Source organism: Crinia signifera, chromosome 5 (genome assembly GCF_055691185.1).
Source record: "Crinia signifera chromosome 5, ASM5569118v1, whole genome shotgun sequence".
Lineage (NCBI taxonomy): Eukaryota > Metazoa > Chordata > Amphibia > Anura > Myobatrachidae > Crinia > Crinia signifera.
In genome coordinates this window covers 236111603-236139047 of record NC_139221.1, presented here as the reverse complement: position 1 = coordinate 236139047, position 27445 = coordinate 236111603, and the positions used below count along the sequence as shown (strand labels likewise).

The following is a 27445-nucleotide window of genomic DNA, read 5'->3' as shown; positions in this document are numbered from 1 at the left end:
AGTAACAAAATTGCCCTAGGATTAGCATCCATAGTTCTGAGCAAACAATGATATTTGCTTAGTGACTCCACCCCCGAATAAAATTATGTCAATTGCAAACTCCCTTGGGTATTCATATTAGGACTTTTGCTCAAACAATGCTCCATTTGGAATGGTTTGCATTAGAGCAAATTATATTAAAGCATAGATATCTATATCTATTGCATCTTTGAAAACAACTAGTCTCAATCTAATTGGGCAACATACCTTATCTTAAGCAAATCTAGCCCAAGATCATTTTCAGCGTGAATAGATCCAGAAAGGTTGCTGCTGTTGTGTACAGCTACAGCTTTGAATGCTGCGACTAGTTTTGCCAGCTTCCTTAGTAAATACATACCCTGGTGTACATATGGCTGATGTTTTTTCGGAAGCTCCAATATGTGAACACAAATAACCTTACATTGCTATTACTAGTTGGTCCTTTTACCAGTAATAACTTTTCTTTTAAAAACAGAATTCTCCACGGCCTTTAAGACTTACCAAGAATTGTTTTTCAGCATTTTAAACAAAAAAAAGATCATAAAAAATACCAGACATTTTAGGTCTTTTATTTTGTAGATTTTCCCTTTTGAATAATCTCAACTAAATCCATCAGTGCCCCTACCGACTTCTCAGTGCGTTATTAGATTGAACCACAGTAACGAAAAAAAATAAAATAAAAACATAACGATTGGGAGATAAAAATTCCTTTTTGTTCCACAGCTTCTTTATTGGTTTGCTCTTGTTTGCAAATAAAAGTTTTGCGTTAACAGTTATAGTTAAGAGTTTCTCTGCTACTCTATAGACCCTTGTACACACGGCTGGTTTTCTTTTACCATATGTATAGACACCACGATTTAACAAAATTTCATCTTAGTGCTATAGCGTTAAACCTACACATAGGATTTTAGATCTTAAGCTACATATTGTTGCCAGTTACATCATATACATATACAGGAAAAAATACAAGACTTATTGATTTTCACAATATTTAATTTGTACACTAATGTAACTATATGCAACTTCTGAAGACAATTGAGGGTACAGGAAAGGTTCAGAGTATGCTAATAGTTTGGTCCAATATTATCTTAATGTAGTGCTTATTTTCCCTCCCATTTAAAAGGACAATAAAACACAACAGACGTCACATACAGACAACTCACTTGTGGACAATTTTAGAAACGGATTAACTGCTGTACAACCCAATATCAGCCATACATATCTAATAAGGCTATTATAATACATATATATGCAGCATAACTGTCAACACAGCCATTCATAAATCAGCACCGTATATACATATCTATATATAAACAGGTTGAAACAGCAGACGCATGGGAATAATTAAAAAAGTGCCATTCCAAGGCTGCACAATAATAAAAAAAAATTAATATATATTTATATTCAACATATTTACAAAGCTCGGAAAATCAGCTGCAAAATAATTTATTGCCAATGCCCCATAGGAAAAAATATGGTTGTTTTATACATTACAAGTACATTTTTTTTAATCAAGTTATATAATGTTATATCTTTCTCTATTCATTTACAAAATATCCCTGCTTGAGGGCATCGCAGCAAAACCTTTTCTATGGCTTTACTGTGTAAATGGACACTAAATTAATAAATAGCCATGCTGAAATGTCTACATAAATTTGGTGTATGAAGCAGTGATACCAACCCTAGCTGTACGGGACTCATTTTGGTAGGTGAATATAGGATTGAGGTGTGGTGCATTGTGGGAGAGTTATTGTTTAACTACAAAAATCCTGTCCGCTTTGAAGGCCTTTGGTTGTCATGGAGCGGAAGGACCAGTGTAAAAGCTTATAGATTTCCTTCAGAACACAGAGGCCTGAAACAGACTATATTTCATACAACCAGTCCATTTACCTATGTGTTAGACAATTAGAAATCAATGGGTAAACAAAACTTAAAAAGTGTAAAAGCTGCCTACACACAGCAGAAACAGCCATTTTGTGGGCTGAAACATTACCAGTTTGCAGCCTACCAAGTTAGATACAAGTGATAGCACTGCAGGCAAAAGTCTTTAAGTGATGTCACAAAATGTCTCCCTCAACCGTGTTCAGGTCTGATGTCACAAGGGTGTATATTTATAAACACTGGTGCGCAGAAAACAGATGTTTGCAATTATGCATTAGAAAAAGGACAGCATAGACAATGGAAACTGCAAACTGTTCTATGCACCAGATGTTACTGAAATGATCACAAGAAAGCAAGGGTGTAACTACCATAGGTGCAAGGGGTGCAGCTGCTATGGGGCCCAGAGCTGAAGGGGGCCCATCTTTTCTGTCTAAGTAATATGTTTTACATACATGTATCACCATCACTTGCTAACTAGGGGGCCCTTAAAAACTTTTGCTATGGGGCCTAGGGATATATAGTTACGCCCCTGCAAGAAAGGTTTGAATATGTCTCATATTAGGCATCTCTGTAACAAACAGAACTATGCATGGATTTAAAAAAGTATTTTTATCCTAAAAGTAACAGAACAAAAGAAACAAAACATTAAAATACATGTTGACAATTGCAATGCATATAAATTCGTACATTGCTTTGTGAGTAGCCAATTCCATTTTTTTATAATTACAAGTTATATAGATCGGTGCTCGCCATTTGAACTAGCCCACCTCAATTTTATATTCATTTTTAAACGATCATTGATCTGAGCTAGTGCAAATAAAGTATCCCTGACAGCACTGAAGTAACAAAAACCATAAGGATCCTGGGAAATGGCTAAAAAAAACCCACAAAAGTGATTTACTTTATATCCAGAAAACGATTTAGTAGAATTAAACTTTGTCCTACTTAAGGCTAGTCAGTGGAACTGTAAACATGCATTTGCTGATTAAACCAGGACTTAGACATGTATTTTTAATAATCACAAACATGGCAAAAAAAAAAAAAGGATTGTCTTCATTAGTGTGTAAAAAAATAAATAAATGCTGTAGTAAATCAAGCAATATTTAATTTCTGGGTTTGGTTCAAAACCAGGTTCCAATATCTCAGAGTAGAGAATGGGCACAACATGAGTAGGAACACTGTAAAGCAGTGCATCTTTAATTTGTGCGAGCCTTGGAATACATGAACCACCCCAAGGGGAGCATTTGACAACAAAACATTATTGCTTTGGTACTCTCTCAGACACACAGAAGTACACAACGATCACAACAGTAAGGACTGGAATTATGAGAACAGAAGGAAAGCCAAAATGGACTCCTTAAGCTTAAGTGCTGAAATGAGACGTCTAAGTGCTCCTCGCACAGTATGTTTGAAGGTTACACTCAAAAGGGATTTCGGTTTGCTTTTGCTAAAACAAGTGAAATTTACACAGTAAAAATATTCAAAATGGGTTACAAAACAACGTGTCAGCTAGCGTCCTGCACAAAATACAACAATGCTGCGGCTCTCCCAAGCAAAAACTAAATAAAATGGTAATAAATAAACTGCCCACAAAGCCCACATTAAAAAAAAAAAAAAGCAATAAGACAACAAAATGGAATACATAAAACAGTTAATGATCTCAGCCATGAACAATAGTGCCATACCGCTATTTACATCACGCTATTGTTAAATGACATGACAACAACTGGCTTGACTAGAGGTACATAGAAGTCCCTCCTTGGGATTCCGCTGAATATTTACAGAAATTGTTTTTTCACAAAGAGGTAGCTGTAAAACATTATTTTTAAAGTTCTTGCTCTTGAGAAACTCTAGTTCATTAGCAGTGTCCGACATCTGGTCAGAAAATAATTTTATACCCCCTGTAGGTGTAGCACTACTGGTACTGCTGCTGGAACTGATGCACATCTTCCAGCTGGACTTCTCCTGCACTTTGACACTTGAGAACGACAGGTTATTTTGTGGGTCAATTATAAACTTGGCTCCATTATGAAGTTGTGAGCCCAAACACAGACCCATTAGCTTAAGGCTTTCTACGAGTTCTCCTGCACTTCTTGGGGATTGTTGCACCGAGTTTCCAGAACCAGCGCAGTTACGGCCATTCCCGGAGTTGTTGGTGTTACCGCTATTTGTATTGGAGGGGCTACCTCCTCCTTTGTTATCACTTGGACTAGTTTTGTCAACACCTGTACTTCCATTGCTTGGCTTACTTTGTCCTCCCCCATCACCTTGATTTCCTGGTGGACCTTCGCTGCTATCTCGTCTGTGCCAAGAATATGTAAACCCACTATCTTTGTCCATCCTTCTCCTGCTTTCAGAGTCATCATCACTAGTTTCTGAGCTGCTGCAACTTGATCCACGGCCTTGGCTTTTCCTTCTGTGATATCTCTTGTGCACAGTGCCGGGAGATGCAATGTTCATTTTTAATCTGCTTAGCTTTGGAGGAAGATTCTCATCCATATCAAACTCATCATCTGATTCTCCTTCCTCGAAAATCTGGTTAAGCACTGGGGCGCTCTTCCTGGATGTGAGACGATTTGTAACAGAGGGCTTACGTCGCAGAACAACTTGTGAGGAAAGTGCAAGGGGCTTTTTATCTTCTTCATCTTCTTCCTCATCTTCCTCTACTCTGAAGAGACATTTCCGCCCACTTGTTGATGGATTCAGGTTCGCAGGAAGAACTCCTGAAGCTGCTGGGCCTGCAAAATCAGGCACATCCTCCTTTTTCAGTGGTTCCACAAGGCTTTTATTTCTATGGCCATTTAGCACGTTATCTGTACTGCGAGCTGGGGTAGGTGTAACGCCCACTATAGAAGCAGCTGTTAAATCATCATCTAAGTCTTGTTGAACATCAATCTTTGTCGGCCATGACTGCCTAAGGAACCAAGCAAAAATAATATTTAAGTAAAAAATATAAAATACAAACAAACAGACCTATAAAATCATTGTGTATCAATCATTGGGTAAACCCTATTCAGGTCAGCAGTCAATAAGTCAACCCCATATGGTCAACATGGCATAGGTTGACTGGGTTCAAAAGATGGACAGGGTCATTAGGTGGCATAGTAAAGATAGACAGGTGAGACGATCGACCAGTAAAAAGTTTGACAATTAAAAAGGTTGACATGTGAATGGTCGACAAAAAAAAAAAAAAATGGTTAACATAACTTTTTGTGCCACTTTGTTAAACCATGTTCACCCAAATTAGTGTACATCTTTGCCTGGCTTGCTTTGGACAAGGTTACTATTACCAATCGTAGTCCACATGGATAGTATTGGAAGAGAAGTTGAAAAAAACCTGCATTAACTATTTTTGTGTTGACCATTGCCATGTTCACCATTTGAAATCGGTCGACATGTTATACCGGTAGATCTTGTACAGGTCGATCTAATGCAGGTCAACCATATTGTGTTGACCCATTTAGGATCACCCTATCATTTAAACACCAAAATCATTATACACCCTGACATTAATAGTTTTAAACCCCACATTTTTCTAAGTTTATTGAAATTAAATGTTTTAGTGTTTCCTGAAATGAAAGCATTAAACTATTGCAGATTTAATCAACTACAGTTATTCCCAAAACTGCTGCAAAAAGTTAACACAAAACATAAAAAAAACGTGATAGCCATTCTATGAACTGAAGTCTACAACTTAGTCCTCTTACACTTTAACTTAGTATACGAATTCCTATACTAGTCTTTTATTTATAGACTAAACAGGTTTTTTCAATTACTGTAAGTACAGGATTTTCTCAATAAACAAATTTACAGCAACCTACATCCAATTTTGAATAACCATGAGTAGGCATGCTCCAGATACTGGGAAGCCACGGTAGTCAGCAGACGGGGACCAGTAAATGAGACCTGCCTCCTCTCCCCACCCTCTTCTTTGTCTTCTATCTGCCCATCACCTCACCCAGTTACCTTCCCTATCTCACTTCGCTCTTACTCCTTGGAAAGGCAGCACCACCATAGGGTCAAAAATAATTGGACTAATTAAGTTAATTGGAAACTTCATGTTGCTCGTACAGTCATTAGTGGGTCCACGGGACGCGGAATACATGTAAAATAATCCGCTGCGCTCGCCACGCTTCGGGCTCGGTGGCTCGCCACACTATCTAAATTCAACTCCACGCCGACGTGGATAGTGGGGGTATGAAAAGGTCAGAGGACGTGTACCGCCACCCCATGCCACTCTTCGGGTTGGCGTTGATAGTGGGGGTGGCATTGACAATGGGGGTGCATTTAACATTGTAAGCAACCAAGCTATAACAACTGTGTATAGGTACATAGTAGTGAGGAGGGAATTCAATTAGCTTTTGTAAATTACAGCAGCTAATCGTTCCCCCAATCCAGCAGTATAGAGGTTTTTTCACCTGCCCGAGGCAGTAGAGGAGAAATGCCAGATAACGCACCCTTTTTTACGATCGCGGGCAAGAAAAAACATGGATCCACGAATTTATCCCAGATCCTTGTGTTTTTTCATGAAAAACGGGGCTGAACTAAAATGACCAAATAATAATCATGCGGAAAAAAATCATGGTGAATGATTTTATGCTACAAAAACTATCAAGAGAAACTGAATTCCCCTCCAGGTGTGTGCGTTCGTGAATATAATGCACTTGGGCTACTCACATCTCTTCTGCAGGGGAAGAGTGCAGCAGTGCTTTCACTGAGTACATAAGTTGCATGCTTCAAATTTGCACAGAAAGATTAAATATATTTCTACAGATGTGTAATGGAGACCACATGGACACATTCTACCTTGTGGGTCTACAGACAGCAGTTAAAGCAGCTGACAAAGGCAAATAGTATAATCATCCATGTTATAATCTGTTACAGCCAAACATGAGTTTAAAGAGCCAAAGAGATAAAGAAAATCTAAAAAGTGCGCACAAGCTGTCTAGCAGTACACCCCAAATGGTGACCCCACACTGCCAATAATAATGCAGAAAGAGTGAGCGAGTGTCCCCTCCACTGGCGCTAGCAGTAGAAATAATACATCCCTGTGTGGTTGGATACAATCCTCTTCCACGACCACAGTTAGCACCTCTAGGTCAATAATTTTCAACCTTTTTACCTTACGGCACACTAAATAAGATTTTAAAATTGCCAAGGCACACCATGAGATTCCCACAGAGCAAAACACATTGGCCCCGACAGGAAAAAAAAAAAACCCTATTGGCCCCATATAACAAACAATCACACTGGTCCCCACATAAAATACATGAAAAGAAGAGACCAGTAAATAACAGTTGAACCGGTGGTGGCTGTAAACTATTTTGTCATCTCTAGATCTGGGGACACACTTAAGAACAGCTCAAGGCACACTAGTGCCACGGCACAGTGGTTGAAAAACACTGCTCTAGGTGGTAAATAACACAGAGCAAATACCACACGTTCTTCTTAGTGAGGGGGTGGATCCTCTCTCCTACAGTATTTTCTCTGTGTTATTTACCACCTAGAGAAGTTTAAGGAGCATTAACCCCACACATGCAGGTTCAGGAATAGCTTTTTTCCATCTGTGATATTTAATATAAATTTAAAGTGGACTGTTATTATATAATGGTATTAATTTAAAATATAGTATTAAATCATCTTCCAGTCTTTATAGCCCATGGCTACTGAAATGAACATGATCCCTCTTTCTCTTGGATGCATTTCTTTGCTTATTTTTCAATAATGGAGAACAGATACCGTTCCAAACTATATGTCACTCTATAGTTTATACCTTGTGTTTGTAACCATTATATATTAATATAATGGAAATATGAGTCAGAAAAAAAAAGCCCCAAAAAGCACCTTTACAACATGCACAATAGGTTAACCCTTTGAGTTCCAACATCTGGGAGATATGCAAAATATCTGCCAAAATTGCCAGCGTCGCTAACATGTGTTATATAAATTTAAATAAAAAAAGGCTGTGTAATAAAAAATTTATATTTTCTATATAAACATTACACGTCATTACGATAAAAAAAACAAAAAAAAAAACGTTTGCTTAGGTTAAGAAATAAACTTCAAAATTCTGCAGTCAAGTACTTGTTGAAAAGATTTAACGATTCGGTGTCAAATTTGTGGTAATTTTATAAGGGTCTTTTCTTGATGATTGTTCCAACCGTGCCCCTTATTACAGTGGGTTAAACAACTGAGCGCGGCCTTTAGGATGCTTCTTGTAGTTGCTATGATACAGATCAGCCCCACAGAACATTGGCAGGCAGTCACATACTTGCATTTCTCATTTAGATTTGCTGCATACATAGGTGAGGAATAAATACTGCTTAAAGCTGCAAAATCTCCTTACTGTACTTACACAGTGAAGGCCCCCATACACTATGCGATTTGGGCACGATTTTGCCCGATTCGGATGAATCGGGCCGTAAAATCAGCCCAAATCGCATATGGAGACATGCCCTCCGACCCGATGCGTGGCCCCGTGTGCATCGGATCAGAGTCGGCAGGTCTAAATCTTATGTGCTGCAGCTGGCGGGGGGGGGGACCTACCAGAGCCAGGTAGAGGGATCAGGGGAGCGGCGCAGGGAGCCCGGCAGAGGAGGAGAAGAAGCTGCCGTCAGCGGGAGCAGGGGGGGGCGGCGCAGAGTACCAGAGAGCCGGGCAGGAGAAGACGCTGCAGCGGCAGCGCGAGTGGCGCCGGGAGCAGAGCACTTAAAAAAAAACAAAAAAAAAAACATACAAACGCATAGGAAGCCATTGATTGGCTGAGACCTCTCTCAGCCAATCGCTAATTGGCTGAGAGAGGTCTCAGCCAATCAATGGCTTCCTATGCGTTTGTATGGGCTTTTTTTTGTTTTAAGTGTTCTGCTGCTCCTGAGTCCCGCCGCTGCCCGGCAGAGTCTTCTCCTGCCCGGCCCGGCTCCCTGGTACTCTGCACTGCCCCCACTGCTCCCACTGACGGCAGTGGCTTCTTAAACGGCTCCCTGCGCCCCAGGATCACCGGCGCCCTCCTTGCTCCTCACCGCCCGCAGCTCCCCGTTACATGTGGTAAATCGCAAGCAATTTGGCACATCAAGTGACAAATTGTATGTGAGCCTCCCGGGGAGCTGCCGGGTGGGCTCACAGGAGAATTGGGTCCGACTTGTCCTAAGGACAAGTCGGCCTAATGTATGGGGGCCTTAAGTCTCTACACAGAAGGAGAGGGTTAATTTGAATTCTACATAAATTCACTTTTATCTCCAGAAAGCACAGAACCGTCACATTGGTGGACATTTAGTGTTTATTATCTGGTCTATAAGGTCTTGGCCTCTCTTCAATAGCCTGGCACAGAAGTCAGGTCTCACCAGTTCATACTTTGTGCTCTATTGAACACTAGCAGCTAATTAGTGATAATACAGTTATCTATTGTTTGACTATGTTGAAATGTGACAGGTCATTCAGAGTGTAGAATACAAGCAACAATTAGGGCTGTAGTTTCCAAAAGGCCATTTAAAAAAAAACACTTGATCGTAAGGAACCATAGAAAATAGCTTTTACAATTTACTTCATATTATCTTTATTTTATTTTGTTTATTGAACTTTTCAGCTGGGGAAAAAAAACACTTTTATATAGGGACTTAATCAGTATAGGAAGGAGTCTAAACTAAAAAAAAATGTATTCTGTTTTCTCTTTTTTTATGCATAAGTGTGCCCAAAAAAGAACAGAATAAGGGTATTCAAACTGTGCCGATATTTCCCAACAGGGGAAATATCGTCACTCACCTATTCAGTGCAGCCATTACCGACCGCATTTAAGGCTATCAAATCAGACTATTTTTAAAGTTGGAAGTTTTGTCGGCAACGGCTGCGGATTGTTGAATTCACAGCCGGTTTCAGACAATCCGTGGCCGTTTCCTGGACTTTCCGACACTTGGACAGAAGCCTTTGGAATCCGGGATTAAATACACCCTAAAGCTGCGTATATAGGCAAAATTGCAAAGCCCCCAATCACAATTCGATTCCGGGGCAAATCCCAGCGGAATCAAAATCAGATATAGAAATTGACTGTGCGGTAGAGTACTTCTACCATCTCAAATGCTCAATGCAGCCTGGCCCCCGGCGTGATGTCCCTCCCTGTGGGATGCCAGCACCCCTCCGGCCGCCGATATTGAACCAGACCGGCCTGCGTGTCCACAGATTAGTATTATTTACTGGTGACATGATATAAAGATACAGACCATGTATTACCAGAGTACATATCAGTCAACTCCCTTGATAGCTTAAAAGGAGACTAGTCAAAGCCAGCTCTGGAAGGAGCATTTAGTACTTTAACTTGATAAAATGACATTGATCATAATGAATGTAATCAGTACCTAAACTGGGCCTTGATGTTACTGGGGCTGGCAGACCGGGCCTGGATCTCTTTTTCTTGCTTCTCTCGTAAAATTCTCTCTGCCAGCAGGAAGTACGTGGCTGTAATGTGGTTGTATTTGTTTGTCTCCAAGGCACTGAAAGGAAAAGATATAAAACAGGAAATGTAATGTAGAACTCAACTGCAGCTGCTTTCACGAACTTAAGGCTAAACCCTACTACAGAACTTAGGTTGTAGTTTACAATGGCATTGCCCTTAAAGGCTTTCTCTGTACGCAGACCAATTGTTGGGGATGTGCCTCGTTTATAATGAATAACAAAACGCAGCCTGTGTTTTTAAAGCAGGATTAAATGGGTTCTACATTTGGAGGAATAAGGTCTGTACATTCTCTGTGAGGCTTTCCCCATGAGGAAAGCACCTGAGCAACACCTCTCGTGCAAAGAACATAAACCCCTCATGGGAAAAATAGTGACATCTTACTCTACAATGGCATCTCTGTCTGCTATGTCGCCTAGGACCATCCGTTGTATGATGCTGTTGTGCTCCTCTTCAGAGAGGTTTTTGTAGGACACTAGAGGAATGTTGTACTTTGTTGCAGGTGACGGATCAACTCCTTGGAGCCATGGATGGTTTTCAATTTCCTCCAGAGATGCTCGTCTCTTAGGATCTCTCTGCAGCATGCGAGTGATGAGGCTGGGAGGAGAAGAGAAGAGAAAAGGAACAATAAGCTATATCAAAGGTCTATGCAGGGTCAATGGAAGGAAGGAAGGAAGGAAGGTACCTAATAACCTACTTTCAATTTAAAAATGATATTTTTCATTAAATCTCCAATAAGATTATATAATTTTTCCTGAGCTTAAAGTTAGACAGGGTTTTAACAAGAATAATAAAAAAAAAATTGAATTTAATTTTCTATTCAGTTGATAATGTGGGGCAAATTCAAAAAGTTTTTTCCCATGGCCGAAACTGGATGGTCGCGCTGAGCCTTAGGGAGACCCAATTCAGCTGACCGTCTCTTATGCTGCCAACTTGAAATGCACAAGGTGACCTGTTTAGGCACCAAAATGGCAATTTTGGGGTAAAGCCCAGCATTTAGGTTGGGTTTAATAGTTTGATCTCGCCCCTCACTTTAGAGGAGATGTATATATTGGTGTGACTATTTGGCTACTAGGTTTTAGTTCTAATAGAACACTTATGTTTGGCCCTCATACAACCCTACAGTGCATGTTTTCAAGTGATCTTCAGGAATAATTTGTACCATTTTATTTCTAATTCTATTTCCCATATTTTGGAAAATGTGCATTTCAAAAAGCATTATCTTGTGGATTGGACCCTTGTCTAAAACAAAAAATGCATTTACGTTTCATTGTCTGTTCCTTGCACACACATATCCGTCAGGTAGTTTATAATGTATTTTTCATCATTTTGTGCATGAAAAAAGTTTATGAATAAAACGAGCTCAGTGCAGACCAGACGCCGACCCGCACAGAAAAGGCACCTGATGTGATTGCGATCCGATCGCGACCCGCACCCACTACAATGGTCGTTTCTCAGATCCTACTTGCTGCAGGTAGGATCTCAGAAAAGACCTGATTACCCGCGCATCAGATCGGGATCGCATCAAAACGGCAGCAAAATGGCACAAAACATGGCCAATTTACATACAATTGGTTGAGATTGTATCTAAATTGGATCATTTTGGGCCAAATCGTCCTGGTGTGTACCCAACATAAGTATTTAAAAAACTTATGGGAGATCAATGTCTCATTAACATTCAAATAACAAATAAGTTACCACTGAACAGGAGATTAAGTCACGTCTGTTTTAAGAGTAGCATATTGCTTCTGCTAAGAAATGTATTTGCAGATTTGAGCACATTTCTGTATGGCAGGCTAAAGCGTCTTACATTGCTTTTGGTAGCATGTGGTATATGCATATCCCAGCTAAGAGCAGATGCAATATATTGTAGTCTCAACAAGTGTGCGTATCTACAGGCCAGCCTAGGAATGGAACCAGGCAACTAACTATATCTATATGGTATCAATAAAAAAATAAAAAAATCCCACCATATAGCACCTACCCTTTACACATTACTCAAACCACTTACAAAAATGATACCACCTTCAATCCACAACATTTTCTTTGTAAGATACCATATATTAATAATTGTCACCTCTTTCAACAGAGTGAATGAAAATAAGGATATTAATCTATCATGAACATTTTCCTCTTATTACCCACAATCCTCTAACAAAAGTGAAGGAAACATTTTCTAAGTTACTCAGAGTGCAGTCCCCACCAGTTAGGAGCTGCAGTACTAGGACTCCTGGTGTTTGCTCAATCCAGATTTCGGTATTTGGTGGTTACTACTAGTCTAACATATGCAGCAGAATGGGGTTTCTAGAGGCTAGTAGCATTATTCAATTTGCCTTTGTATATAATTTTACAAAACTAACAGTTGATGCCAGCAGTTACATTACAGGTTAGTGCTAACTACAGCCTATACAGAAGATGTACTTAAGCAGGAAAGGCTGACTGATCTATCCCTGTAGATACCAGGTTTTCTGCCAACGATCCTGAGACTTGTGGAAGATATAAGAGCACTAGAAGGGTCTACTTACTCTTTACACTCTTTGGACACATGCTTGGGCACGGTATATTTACAGTCCATGATCATAGTCAGGGTTTCGCTGTCATTTGCTTCTTGGAAAGGAGGAGTTCCACACACCAGCATGAAGAGGATCACACCCAGGCTCCATATATCTGAAATAACAATACATTTAGCTTAAACCAACATTCCTTTAAAGTGCCTATAACTCCTAGTTTAGAACAATGACAGTACCTCCCAACTTTGGAAAAGGAATCCATTAACTTCTGATAAAAGGGACATACAATAAAGACACGTATGTCTGGTTCCTAATTAGTCAGCTACAGTAATATTGATTAAAATGGAACATAATGGTAGAATTGATAAAAAAAAAAAAAAAAAAAAAAAAAAAAAATTAAACCCTACAGCAGATGTCCATGTTTTAGAAAAAAAAAAAAAAGGAGTGTCCACTCCACTATGAGGGACAGATGTATCAAGCTTTAAAAGTTATAAAATGGAGAGTGATAAAAAACTAGCCAATCAGCTCCTACCTGCCATGTCACAGGCTGGGTTTGAAAAATAACAGGTAGGAGCTGATTGGCTGGCTGTTTCTCACTATCCACTTTAATCCCTTTGTGAAGCTTGATGCATCTGGCCCTTGAATGAGTAAATATTCTAATAGTGCGTACTTCTAATAGGTCAGGGCTATGATCCTACAATAAGTAACAGGTCTACATATCTATCTATCTATCTATCTATCTATGGGCAGTATTCAATGAGAAAAATTCTCCGTGCATGGCGAGAGATTTTTTCACTCGCCCTGTTCCGGAGAGCTCGCTGCCACTCCTGCTCCCACTATTCAATGTGGTTAGGACTCACCGCCACTCGCGGCGAGTCTTAACCCCTGCAGCGGACAAACGTCCGCGGCAGGGAGCCGGGGGACGGTGGCAGCCAGGGAGATTAAAGTCTCCCTGGCTGCCCCAGAACATATGTGGAGGGGAGGAGGGCTCCCCGGGACCCAGGCAGCACAAGCTGCCCCTCCCCTATAGCCAGCGGGGGACCCAGTATTCACTGCACCCGATCGTGCATATGTAATGATCGGGTGCAGTGAATATATGAATATCTAATGAGCGGCTCGAGAGCTCCGGCCCCCTGCTGGCTGCTTTGTGTAAAAATAAATATATATTCATGTCCTATAAGCACATGAATAAAAATAACATGCCCCTTCACAGAAAAAAAAATCCTGATTTTTTGACACCAAAATGAAAAAAAAAAAACCTTTTAGTTTAAAAGTTCACATTCCAGTTCTCCATGAAAAGATGGAGAATTGCTACACGGCGAGACACGGCGAAAATCACTTAAAAAGACGGCGAAAATACCACATTGAATAGGGTGGTTCACTTTGGGAGAGCAAAATGCTCCCTTCCAATGCGAAAATAGCACAAACTCGCCATAAAACACGGCAAATTTTTCTCATTAAATACTGCCCTATGTGGCTCCGAAACACTGCCATCTGTTGGCAGCAAGCTAAACAACATCTACTAGCTTTCAGAGCATTTGTTTTGAGCTGGCTTACTAGCATTAAGACATTGGGCTGTATTCAATCATTTAATCGCGTCCGACCTCTCGTCTAAAGTGATGGGAGATCGGGGAGCGATATTCAGTTGATTAAAATGAGCCAGATAAAAACAGAGGTTTAGCTGCAAACTCGACCAAAGTAGCGACACAAATAGTCCAGGTTTCAGCACTCAAATGGGTGACTTATTTTGTGGATTTCAGCTCACCACCCCTGGGGTAGAGAGCTGAAATGGTGTTCATGTGCCGGCAGAAACGCCGGTGGGTTAAATACCATCATACTACCAAGGATATACCATATCAAATGATGGTACCTTTATTTATTTATATTAAATCACGGCATTCACTCAAATAACAAAAAAAAACTGGTAAAATCAATAATTACCAACATTAGGTCTCTTAATCGTCCTGACCTCGAGACAGGTGAGTAAAACGGAGCCAGCATGTGTTTGCAGCACAGAATGAATGTGCTGAATGAGGCATTACCATAGAAACCAGCACTGTGTCAGTGATCTGAGAGGGGGCAATGTGCAGGTCAGTTCTGAGAAGAATAATACAGCAAGCTGCAATCTCCCATGTATTTGGGGACAGATAATAGAGACCAGCCTTGTGACCCACAATATCCTGTCACATTCCTGTTGTCACATCTAGAAAGGCAACACCCAAATAACTCTTTACATGCTGTAAATTAGGGGAGGAAGAGATATAGTGGGTGTATGCCTGTGATTCATAAAGGTGTCAGCAATAAACTGATCATACTAAAATGCAGCCCCTTGTCCTCACATGTATTTTTAAAGTGCGGCAGATGTTCAGTATTATGGATGCCCCACATAAGCCGAAAAGTCATGTCCAGAGAAAGTGGGATGTTGTTTTTGTAGAAACAAAAAGCATAAACCTGCAAGTAGGGTGGCCAATCTAAGGATTATAATTCCTAGACTGTATGCACTTGCTCAGACGCTGCCCGGCTGTGCCCGTCCCGTTTAGAGGTCACGATGCGCAGCCCGCTGGCCACACCCCACACTGCTGCTGTACAGCTTCCGGCCTCACTACCGGGGAATCCCGAACCCGCTGCTGCTCCCACCCGACCGCCCTGCTCTACAGTTTACGGCCACACCACCAGGGAATCCCAGACCCTCCCCCGGCGGCCGCTCCCAGCCGCACTGCCCACCCCACACAGTAAATGTTCGGGCGGGCAGTTTGTGGAGGGGTGGGAATTTTTCAACCCCAAATCTCAGGCATCCCTAGTGACAAGGAACAGAGGATGTCACGAAATGAATATTAACAAAATAAAGTAATTATAATGTAACTAGATCTCATGGCATAGACCTACAGCAGTGTACAGATGCACCTATGGCATTTGTGTCCACATTTACTTACACAGAAAATAGTTCAGTATATTCAACAGATCCACTTACATCATCAGATAAATAAACCTATTGTTTAAAGCCATTGTGATTTTAGGCTATGAAAAAGGCAGAGCACCAAGTACTTTGTTTTGACCTGTAATGTGCATCCAGAATGATCACTAATGTTGTGTACACACGGGGGAGATATATTGCTGAGCAATATATGGCTGAGCAATATATTGCTCAGTTTCTACTTTACATCAGCGACCAGAGATGGTCGCTGATGAAAAAGAAACTGCCGGGGGGAGCCCAGCAGTGGTAATCAGCTGGTCGCAGGGGCATGTTCCTGCGACCACCACAGGGGCAAAAACGGGAACGCGCACCCGGCGATATATCGCCGGTGCACACTCCCATTGCGGGCAATATGGTCGCTCAGCGACCATATTTCCCGCGATTTTGCACAAAATCGCCCCTGTGTGTACGCACCATAAGTGCTCCGCAGCAATGTACCTTTGCACAGTTTCCATCAAACCTCATAGGAGGTACAGGAAAAGGCATGTAAATCTCCTCCTGTAACAATGATTTGCCCAGCTGGACATTGTGGTATCACATCTGTGGAGAACTGAATTCCCCCTTAGGACAAGTTTAAATAATAAACATTATCAACATAATTAGGGTACTTCATAAAATTTCCCCAGTGATGCTCAGTTCACAGACTACATTATTTGTAGTCACGCAGGCTATGATGGAGACTAGCCAGCTAGAACGTATTCTGCTGGTTATGCTAAGTGAACGCTTCATATTGGGGCTCTTAAAGACCTGCAATATACAGTATTCTGCTTTCAGTCCATAAAGGAGTGTGCAGCTCTGGTCTGGCAGCATGGGCTTACCATGAATAATATTGTTCTATACACCAACTGATGAAAATATCATGCTGTTTCACGTATACACTACTGTTTTAGACGAGGAGAATGATGCCCCTTTCACAATGCCGCAAAAACCTGGGTTTTTCCCTGGTGGACCAGGGTCAGCGGTGGTGTAAAAGGGGTTAACCTGTGTCCCTTTACACGGGACTTCTACCAAGGTCCTGACCAGGGTAGAACACGGGCAGGACATGGGTAGAGGGCAGTGTAAACGGGTACGTTTGGTTATCTGACCTGGCTCAAGTTTACAGCAATGGGTAAAGCCTAACCTCCGGACCGCAGCGTCCCGTGGTCAACATGGTGGTTGGACGGGGGGGGGGGGGGGGGGGGAACACACAGCCTCCGCCGCTCTATTGTACTCTGCAGAAAGAAGCAGAGGCAGGGAGGTGGTGAATGGATGCCTGTATGGTGCATCCCATTCACCTCATGGATTGGGGGCTGGGGTGCATGGGGGCAGCCAAGCAGCTTACCTTAGTGCTGGGCTTGCCCCCAGCGCGATGATCGGTGGTCCCGGCACTTGGAGATGATGTCATCTCCAAGTACCGCCCCCATTTACACTGCGGGTAGGCACTGCAGTGTAAACGGTGCAGATCCCGGATCAGACCTGGCTTGGATCTGGGATTTGGCAGTAAAAGGGGTAGAATACAGTATACAATACCCCAGCAGGCCTTACAGACATTGGTAAGTTCTGTTCTTGCATTGTTAGTAAGGTGTGATGCTATAAAAGTTGTGTCCTATGTTCGAAGCTTACAAGGCTGAATCTATTTGTTCTACCCTAAACCAGCAGACGCAAAAATAATATGGCTATTAAACAAAAACAGTACAGTGGGAAAAAAATAAAAACCAAACAACCACCCAATGTGCCTATCGAGTTATTACATATGTGTAATTGCTGTTGCACGTCTTGCTGTACAGGTTTTCCCAGTGTTTTTTTTCGAATCACAGTTGAAAATACACATCCACCTCAATGGAAGCACACTGCAAACACAATGATATGCCAATAAAAACAGTTTGCATGTGCATCTGTTTTTATTGGCATATCATGCACTGGATGCCAACAATTTCTTCCCTCGTCAATGATTCGGGGGGGAGGACATGCATTTCCAAAAGCATAAAAACTACGTAAACATGCACTTCAACATGCGATTAAGAAAAAGAAAAGGAGACAAGGCAAACGCCTATGTGAATGTAGTTTGTCAGTGGTAAATGTAGACAACTACATGTTCCGTGATGTCCTTTTTATCTACACTAAATGGTCACTATTAAAAATGTTAATTAGCAGAAAATTATAACCTATAATTTTACATTAGCCTTTACACAATGGCCCCATTAACTGCTGAGTCTATACATAGACCATGTTACAACTACAAATAGGAGTATTCACTTGTTCTAAAAGCCATTCATACTAACAGTACAAATCCGATATTCATTTCCTTAAACGTGTGCAGCGCTTCCAAGTTTTGTTCTCCCCTCAATGGAGCAATGTGTGTTTAATTTATAATGAATCGCCAGGGATCGGTCATTGTGCTTAGAACAGCAGTGCAGAATGCATGAGAAGATTTCCAAACAATGCTGCTTGGAGCATAAGTGGATTCTAAGCGTCAATTAAAATATGCCATTTTATGAATGAGAAAGAATACACTTTATTACATACATTTTCATGTAAGACATTAAATAACACAACTTCAGACTACTGGCTGCTGCAGAGATTAAACGTCAGGTAAGGTTTGCTGCAGTACGAAGCAGCCACCAAGAGAAAACGAGCCCCCATAATACCATAATCAAAGTTCACTAACTAAAATAAAAAAGTTAATGCTGGAAATACACAGGCCTGTTTAACCAACTAGGTAAGAGGTGTGCATTGTACACAGTGGGCCTGATTCATACCTGATCGCTGCTGTGCGAATGCGTAGCACCCGTGGTACACATGCACAACGCCTGCTAGCAATGAAATCTTGCTACTTTTTCCTTCAGTAGCTGTTTGCAAGGAGATTGGCCGGAATTAGACATCTGGGGGGCCATTTAGTGGTTCTGGTAAGAACCCACAGGCGAGGCCAAGTGTTTTAGGGGAGGGTGTGTGACGTAAGCTCCAGCTCGGATATGCCTAGATTAATCTCAGCCGCCGAGTAAAGGTCAGGCTAATCATGGCTTGCAATGACTGTTGGCCAGTAGAAAAATCATTTGATGACGAGCCTGTAATGAAGGATTTTGGACATTTTAGCTTGGCTACGGATTCTATACTGGGAGTACTCATCCATTTGCACAGCGAGCACACTAATTCACAATGCGGGATTTCACTGTAGCGGGGCTGAGTCTACTTGATTGCTGCTAGTTTGATCAGCAGCGGTCAGGTCTGAATGACCATCAGTGTCTCTAGTCTAATGCTGGCCACACATCAGACCAACTTTCCTCCAACCATCCAACTAGTTGAATAAAAAATATGGTACTGGATGGGAGCAAATGTAATATTTACTTCAGAAATTTGCTCCCAAATTCTGGAAAAGGACAAAAACTGTCGCTCAGACACTGTACTGTAGTTGAACCTTTTTGATTTAAACAATTTGACTGAATGTTTTTGTCCATTTTCCTGGGTTTGTGAGCACATTTCTGATTGTCCTTTGCTCCCCATCCAGTACCATATTTTTATTCCATCCAAGCAACTAGTTGGATGGTTGGAGGAAAGTTGGTCTGATGTGTGGCCACCATTACTCTGAAGTGTCACCACTGATTAGGGCAACAATAATGACGTATTTATGCCACAAGTGTGGTCTACCTCAAATGCAAACATAGTATGGGTATAACTTTGGAGTAAATGTTAGAATTCTTAAGAGCGAAACATAATGCAGTCAGAATATTATACTGGAGTAGATAAGATGATTTTCAATATTAGTGAGCAAACTAGAACATCCTGACAAACAGTGGAAAAAACAAATCAGTACAGCAGAAATACTGTTCTAAAATTAAAAATGTTTCCAATAGCATATAAAAATATATATATATTTTTTTCCACTCTTATGCATTTCTGGTATTTAGACAAGCCACCTCCTCAATCCAAGGATCTAAAATTAGATTGTTTTAAAAACCTCGATATGACAAGGAAAATGCCTGACAAATGTCTATGGAAGATGCTGTGTGTTCTCCACAGATTTTTTTTTCCTGCCGGTTTGTATTTTGAGGCAGAAGGGGGGAGAGGTGCGTTGCAGAGTGCAAACTGAACCCTATAACAGTGGGTAAGCAGTAGATCACAGGTCTTCAACCTGTGGCCCTCCAGATGTTGTGGAACTACATGTCCCAGCATGCCCTGACAGTTTTGGCATGCTCCTATAGGGAAAAATGTGGCAAAGCATGTTGGAACATGTGGTTTCACAACATCTGGAGGGCCACAGGTTGAAAACCCATGCAGTAGATCTTCATACAGCTGTCCGCCCCTCTGGCAACTCATTCCCTGTTTGGCAGGTACCCCATAGGAAAGATGAGGCTGGCGAACTTGCCTCCAGTGGAAGGGTGGGAGAGGGGACAGCTATGAGGCTAGCGGACTTGCCTCCAGTGAGCTCCACTTTAAACCAGCCAATAAGCCGCACTATGCAGATGTTTCAGTGAGTGCTGCACAACTATTGGCCCCATTACTGCTGGTCAGCAGGGTGATATGGTTACATAAATCTGCACATGAAGATTAATACATTTATCATGCAGTCTTGTCAGGCAGCCAAGTTCTCCACAAGCAGGGTAAGTGGTCAGCTACATAAAACAATAGGTGTATTAAATCTAGGTTACATTCTGATGCTGGAGCAGGTTGGCTAAGAAGCTACCTACAGTCCTATAGTAATACAATGAAAGGGCGCTCATCCATTTGCAGGCCTGTATCTCTGAAAATGGCTTCCTGTCTCGGTGTGCAAAATACAGACTTTAAATAAGTGTACTTCACAAATTAATATTTAACTGGAAACTTCATTCCGTCATTTTGTATTTTCAGCTTATGGCTACTATTTTATATATCATATTCAATTCAATGCTAAACAAAATAAAAACAATATGGCAATATCCTGGTAGTTGCATCATCTTCCTGTGTTGCCTACAAAACCAGAAACAGTGTATCCTTGGAAACAGAGGTTTCACGTAAACTACATAAAACAGAACTATAACTCACTATGAATGAGGTTATACAATTGTTTTCTGAAGTCCTGTAACCTCTGGAAAGATATCCACAAAAGGTGTGGTCACTGCCCAACACAGTGTTCTGGTGCGTCAGTGAGCCGTGTGAAGGCCCATGTAAAATTAATTTTACAGCAGTTTTAGAAGAGATTACATATTTTTCCTTCAGAGGCTAGACTAATTCATACACCACATTAATTCCATCAGTGAGTTACCGCTTTCCGGTTAGGACAAAAAGTTGAGCAAGATGAAGAGCAACCCCATTCTTCACTTCAAGTATCACCGTAAAACTAATGCTCGAATAACTTAACTGAAGAGTGGAAAGGGGACTTGTCATCTTGATGAAACTCATCACACGCGGACAGATTTATGACACTTCATTAATCTGTGCAGCTGGCAGGACACTCTGGAAAATGTGATTCTCAAATGTCAGTCTACACTACTGACTACACACAGGCCATCTTGTGTACAGACACCGAAGGCTGAAAACCATTTACATGTGTGCAACTCAGACTTTGGTAACCTAAAGTACCAGATATCAGGGCAGGGGCAAAGCTCCACAAAAGCTAAGAAACCACAAGTTCTCTTGCTCCATTTAATGGAATTCCAAGCACTACACCAGCTCCCCATCTCAGCAATGTGAGCAGTGGAAAGACACACTAGGAAGAATGCAGGCGGTGACACTAAACAGGCACTTGTGCATCCATGGTAAAAACAAAAAGGAAAGAAGCCAACTAACTAACTAACAAGAAAATGATTGAGAGAAGGGATTGGACTATAAAAATACCACACAGGTCCCTAGACTCAAGTAATATAAACAATGGAAGCCAATACTTGATAAACCAGATCACCAAAAGTGCAAACTGATGTATAAAATGTGAATGTGGTGTCCGTCAAATCCCTTATTGTATTCCATGAGGGGAGATATTCCCATGGGGATAGTGCCCCACTATCTATAAAATAAATACTGAAGGGAAGCATTCAGGAAGAGATGGTGCACTTCAGAACGTGAGCTGGTCTTTAGAACAGGACGAGAACCACAGGATGCAGAGTAATTTGTGTATGATGTTCTTCTGTGCAGTGTTTTATATATCACATTTCAAATGATCACTTCAGAAACCCGAAGCATGGCATAAAAAGCCTGGAAGCAAAGCACAAATATAAACACACACACACAAAAGTCTCAGCACAGAACATGTATTGCAACAGAAGTTGACAAATAAACCCAAAAACTACTGCACACAGAACAACTGTGTTATAGACCTTATCCTCGTGTCCAGGACCCACAGCACCCATGAGAAAAATCCCAGAAGTCTATAAAAAGGTAAGAAATAGGGATCAAGTTAAGCATGTAAATAAGAACTCTACGAACTTAGACTGTGCATTAAATTAAAAACACAAAAACACACATCTTTTAATGGATTCATTTGCAGAAGGTGCTAGATGGAATGCACACTAGATCCTACAATGACCAGATTTACATATTAAGAATAACTGCTAAACAGTGGAATACAGTTATCGTAGGCACAACTCAAGCACCCACATTGCGCCCATCCTGCCTTTCCAGGGACTTTTTGTAGATACATTCTTCAAGCAACTGACTGTGGCCATTCCTCTACATTTTGATAAACTAGAGTGAAGTTATGAAAACCAATGCAAATAAATGGCATCCTTTCCTATAGCAACTCCAAAAGAAAAACAGCAAATGCGATTGGTTGCTATAAGCAACGACCGCTTTCATTATGACTCACTGTCGGCAGACTTTTTATCACGCTTAGAATAAAACATTTAGAAAAATCAGTATTTTACAGTTGAGGCATCTGGTGATCTATATAGCTTAATATAGTTGAAAATTAAGCTTAAGTTATTTTTCTATTTTAGTTGACATGTAATTTACATTTTTTACCAGCAGACGGATTCATTTGGAGCCCAAAGAGGTTATATAATGTACAGCCACATTTTTATGTTTAGTTGGTTATTACATTCTCAAACCAGCTCCGATACAAATTGGATATGGTCACTAGGTCGACATGACTGAATGTTGACAGGGGTCGACAATGTTTTTCACTTTTTTTTTTTTAGCCAACATGTGCTGGCAGGCGGTATTTTCATGGCCTGTCTTGCACTAGGACGTGGAGGGAGAAAAAAAAAATAGTGCTCGAAGCATGGCACTTTTAGTGTCCATGTTGACATTCGGGACAAAAGATGGAGATGGATCCTCAAACTGAAGTGTCAGGAACAAGGAGGAGGAGTCCAGATACACTGGGGTCAGGGAGAGGGTGTCAGAGCGAGGGTTCAGTCACACAGCATGACATTTATATAAATACAACATGCCTGTCACAGAACATCACATCTCCCAGAAACTGCCCATAGAAAATGGTTAAAGGGATATAAAATAATTTCTATAAAACGGACTCTGTATACATGGAAGTACAGCTCTTCCAATGATATGCTCGGATGTTTCCAGTCTAAATATAGTGTCTAATTTTGCACATCTGTTCTCAGAGTGTAGAAAATGCACTTTGGATAAAGATGGAAAGGATGGCCAATAATAGCATACAGAGGTGCCATTCTAGCTACAAAGGCGGTATCGTGTACCCCCATTTCTACAATAAACCTACATAACCCTATAGGTGAACTGCAAGTCTACAATGCCCAAGAAGCAAAATAAAATCCAAGATGCAGCAAATGTGTTACTGTAGGAGCATGAGCTTTAGTGTTCTGCTTTGTACACTCTGAACAGGCAGTGTAACTGAATGCACATAAATACATAATAATTGCCGCAGAGTCGGTGTGAAGTGAGAGGGTGAGGGACATTGTAGCTGCCAAAATATGGACAGATGCGGTTCACAGGCTATATAGAGACTTATAGTAAATCTGATTGGATTGGCTTATTCTATTATTTACATATTATATTCATTACAGTGTATATCTTCTGCACAGGCAAATACGTTCTAACAAATGTAAATGATCGAATTCTTGCAGGCCGGTGGGGTAAAAACACGGTGCGATATGAATTACATATAGTCCATATCGGTAGAACACATAGTACATATTGCACCATGTGTACACTAGTGTGACCAACTCATTGCTTTAATCCGGGACACATATTAATTACACAGGTTCTGTGGCAGTTTAAAACCAGGTGAAATGGAGTCTTGAGGTGTGGCAGTTTAAAACCAGGTGAAAGCCAGCCACAGAACCTGTGTAATTAATATGTGTCCCGGATTAAAGGGAGGAATTGGTCACCCTAGTGTACAGCTTGCCACGGGGTCGGTATCTCCAAAAAAAGACTGCAGGTAGCTCAGTTTTGGCAGGAAAGCACACAATGTATAGTCAAAATTGCTGTGTATGTTCCTTACCCTTAAGAGCAAAAGGTAACATTAACAGATTACATACAACCAGATAAATGACATTATTAATGGTTATGTACTGTACAGGTATGTTATGCAACACCACTGTAACATTAGCCTTACTTAGGCCAACAGCTCTGCGATTGGGTCAGGTGATAGCCGTTGATGTAGTAGGGAATGCAGCTGCTGTCATGGTAACCAGTTTGTCACACTCCTCACATCAGGAGCAAGCACTGAAAAACCACACAGAGCAGATGCCAAAATATTGATGTACTGTACTTGTCTCAATGCATTTCCTCCTCTAGGCTCTGGTCCAACAACACAAACCAAACAACTGCACATGCTGAATAGGCAGCCAAGAAACAAATTACATTTTTGGGGAGAACTAATAAGTGATGCAGAAATGAAGTGTAAATACAATGTTCACATCATAAAAACCAATAAAATGTGCATTATACTCCATTCAGAGTTGATACGAGTTTGATTGTTGTATTATGGCTGGATTACTGCAGAGTTGGCTGACAAAAATCAGCACTCTCTTTGTATAATGATGTTTGAATGGCACCACATATTGAAATGCAAACAGCAAAACCCAGAATGGAACAGCTCTTTTCTTTCATTTAATGGGAAGGGCGGGTGCACAACCCAGTAAGTTACAAATTGCTGGCTTTGGTCTGGGTCATGACAGTGAAATTCTTAAGAATATGGCAGCCAATGTGTTTCTATGCACCAATCACCTATACACAACAGCAGGAGGCAGCTCCTGCAGTAGGAGTATGTCCTCATTACTCACAAGGACCTACTGCAGACATTGACCAATACTCAAGTACCACAAGGTAGCTTTGGGCTCATAGGCTATTCAATTGCCTCCCAACATGCATGTTTACACTCATTAACAGGTTTTATTGGGCGTAAAATCTACGAACCTTTCAAGGTCTCCTGTAGTGGTGCGTGGAATTTAATAACTCCTAAAGCATCAGGGATTTCCCTTGATGAAGACAGTTTTTGGGGCTAACCAAATAGCCCCTGGAGGATTAGTTAACCACAGTAAAGTACTGCAGGCAGTGGTGGCTGCATATGGGGGGGTGGGGAAGGTGGTGGTGGTGGCGGCAGCAGCACAGTTCAAAATTTAAATGTGGAGCCACATTAACTGGCAGTAAGTCTGTTTGAAATCGCACTTTGTGTTGCTCCTATATTTGAAGTTTAAACTGTGCTGCAGCCCAACCTCTGTAGCCTCCACTGACCGCAAGTAACTGAACATGGGCCATTGTGGACTAGAACAACTCCACAAAATGGTTGTTACAAAACTATAATTTAAAATTCAGTCTGCTGTAAGCCAAATCGATGTCAACACATTATCATGACAGTAAAGTGATATCAATACATTATTTTTCAGTCAATGTTGTCATGGATAACAACAGATGCTAATTTTCAAGCCAAATGAATGACACACTGTTGGGCTACCAAGATGGCTCCTTGACAAGAAAAAAAAAAACGAAAAAAAAACAACTTTCAATTCCCTACACATGTTAACATGAGGAACCTTTCAAACTGTTGGGGACGAGGTGTTCAATTTAATGACCTGAGCCGGTGTCTGTCAGGGACAGGTGCCTGACTGCGCAATTCAGTTGTTGCTCCATACAGGTGCCTACAGCTGCCAGAATTTCTGATGCCATTTGGGAGCACAAATGGCAATTTTTTCATTACGCCCGTTACTTTAGTCGGGTTTAGCTTCTTTATTTGGCTAAACCCGGGCTAAAAGGGCATTACAAGGAGGATAAAGATAAACATTTCAATAACGCCCCGATATGCTGTCACATTAGATAGAAGATTAGGTGTACATAATTGATTCTCTCCCTTTGAAACTAAAATATGATCTTTAGGTTTTAAATACGGATATATTGGTCTCTATATGTGTATATGAACACCATAAATCAATCTGCTTGTAAGTGACAATTAGCATGGTATTTATTTGGTAAATTACCAAAACTACTGCTGATCCCATGACTAGGGGAAGATCTGTCATCAAACTTTGGAGATAAAGTGGAGAAGCAGGTCAAAGCAACCAATCAAAGCATTTCATTGACTGGGATAGATAAAATGCAGAAGCCGATTGGTTGCTTTGGGCAATTTCTACACACTCTCTCCATTGAGTCAATCTTCTTTTTAAATGTCTTCTCTCATTACAAGAAGCTCCACTAAATTATATTAACTAGCATGCACCGGTTCATTAATTTGCACGTGAGTAATACAATGCTAGAAGAGTTTGTGAAAAATGTCCTTCATTATAAGATGTGCCCTCGTCAGAATTCAAATACGGACTCGTGCTGCTAGGCAGACTTTAGCAGAACAAGCCTAATTGTTATTGAGTGCAGATGAGCAACTATAAGCTTAAAAAGCTTAGCATGAATGTTTTTAGACTCTTTTATACCCTTTTACATCAAATTACCGGATGAAGCAGTTCTACATGGTAATTTGTAGAGTGTGAAAAGGGTCAACCTGGGTCGTCTACCCCAGGTTTTACCAGGGTCGGCAAACCAGGATTTGCGACACCAATTGACCCTTTTACACTGAAGAAATACACGTGTAATTTTGCAAATTACCAGGTCGACATTTTTAACCCATTACTTTGCTGCTCAGTGTAGAAGTCAGACCGGGCAAAATGACCCAACACTTAAGATGCCAGGTAATTCACAGGTCTAAATAGGGTATCAGATAATGTTGGGTATGTTATTAATATCAAAGAAAATAGATCACTGCAACACATCCTATAGAATAAACGTAAATAAAACAAATGTATTTTACAATCAAATGACATGATCATGCACAGTCTATGCTGGAAGTCACATACAGGAAGAAAAATAAAAAGTGTTAAGAAAAATGCAACCTGCCACCCTGTGTGATATGATCACAAACCCAAGCTGTATAGCCACCACCATAGACCTACAATCTCAGATCATGCATCCACATATAGCTTCATAGAAATATTCATACTGTATATTCTCTCTTAAAATGAACCGAAATAGACAAACCATCCTTAAATGCGTCTTTTGGTGATCATATAATTATGACACAATAGGATTCATTGAAAATAAAGCTGGGTCACATTAGAAAACACATTAGCGTTCTAGCGAGACACTTACAGACAAAGATCTACGCACAAATCCTCTCTTGTCTTCCACTCTCACACTGTTCTATTGTGCTCATGGACCCAATCAATAAGGCACTTTGGACATTTAAGGCCCATACACACTTGACGATTT

General features: G+C 40.9%; 1 protein-coding gene across 2 annotated transcripts in view; it reads right to left on the bottom strand.

Annotated features, from left to right (window-relative positions):
* Nucleotides 1-719: 719 nt before the first annotated feature.
* SNRK (SNF related kinase) overlaps nt 720-27445 on the bottom strand; it is a 64880-nt gene continuing 38154 nt past the window's right edge. For both annotated transcript variants that reach the window (XM_083188675.1, XM_083188676.1), the window contains 4 exons: nt 12868-13009; nt 10727-10939; nt 10248-10382; nt 720-4813 (listed from right to left, as the gene is read on the bottom strand). In XM_083188675.1, the coding sequence (XP_083044801.1) occupies nt 3607-4813; nt 10248-10382; nt 10727-10939; nt 12868-13009 (1697 nt within the window). In that variant the 3' untranslated portion in view covers nt 720-3606. The remainder of the gene's footprint in view (nt 4814-10247; nt 10383-10726; nt 10940-12867; nt 13010-27445) is intronic.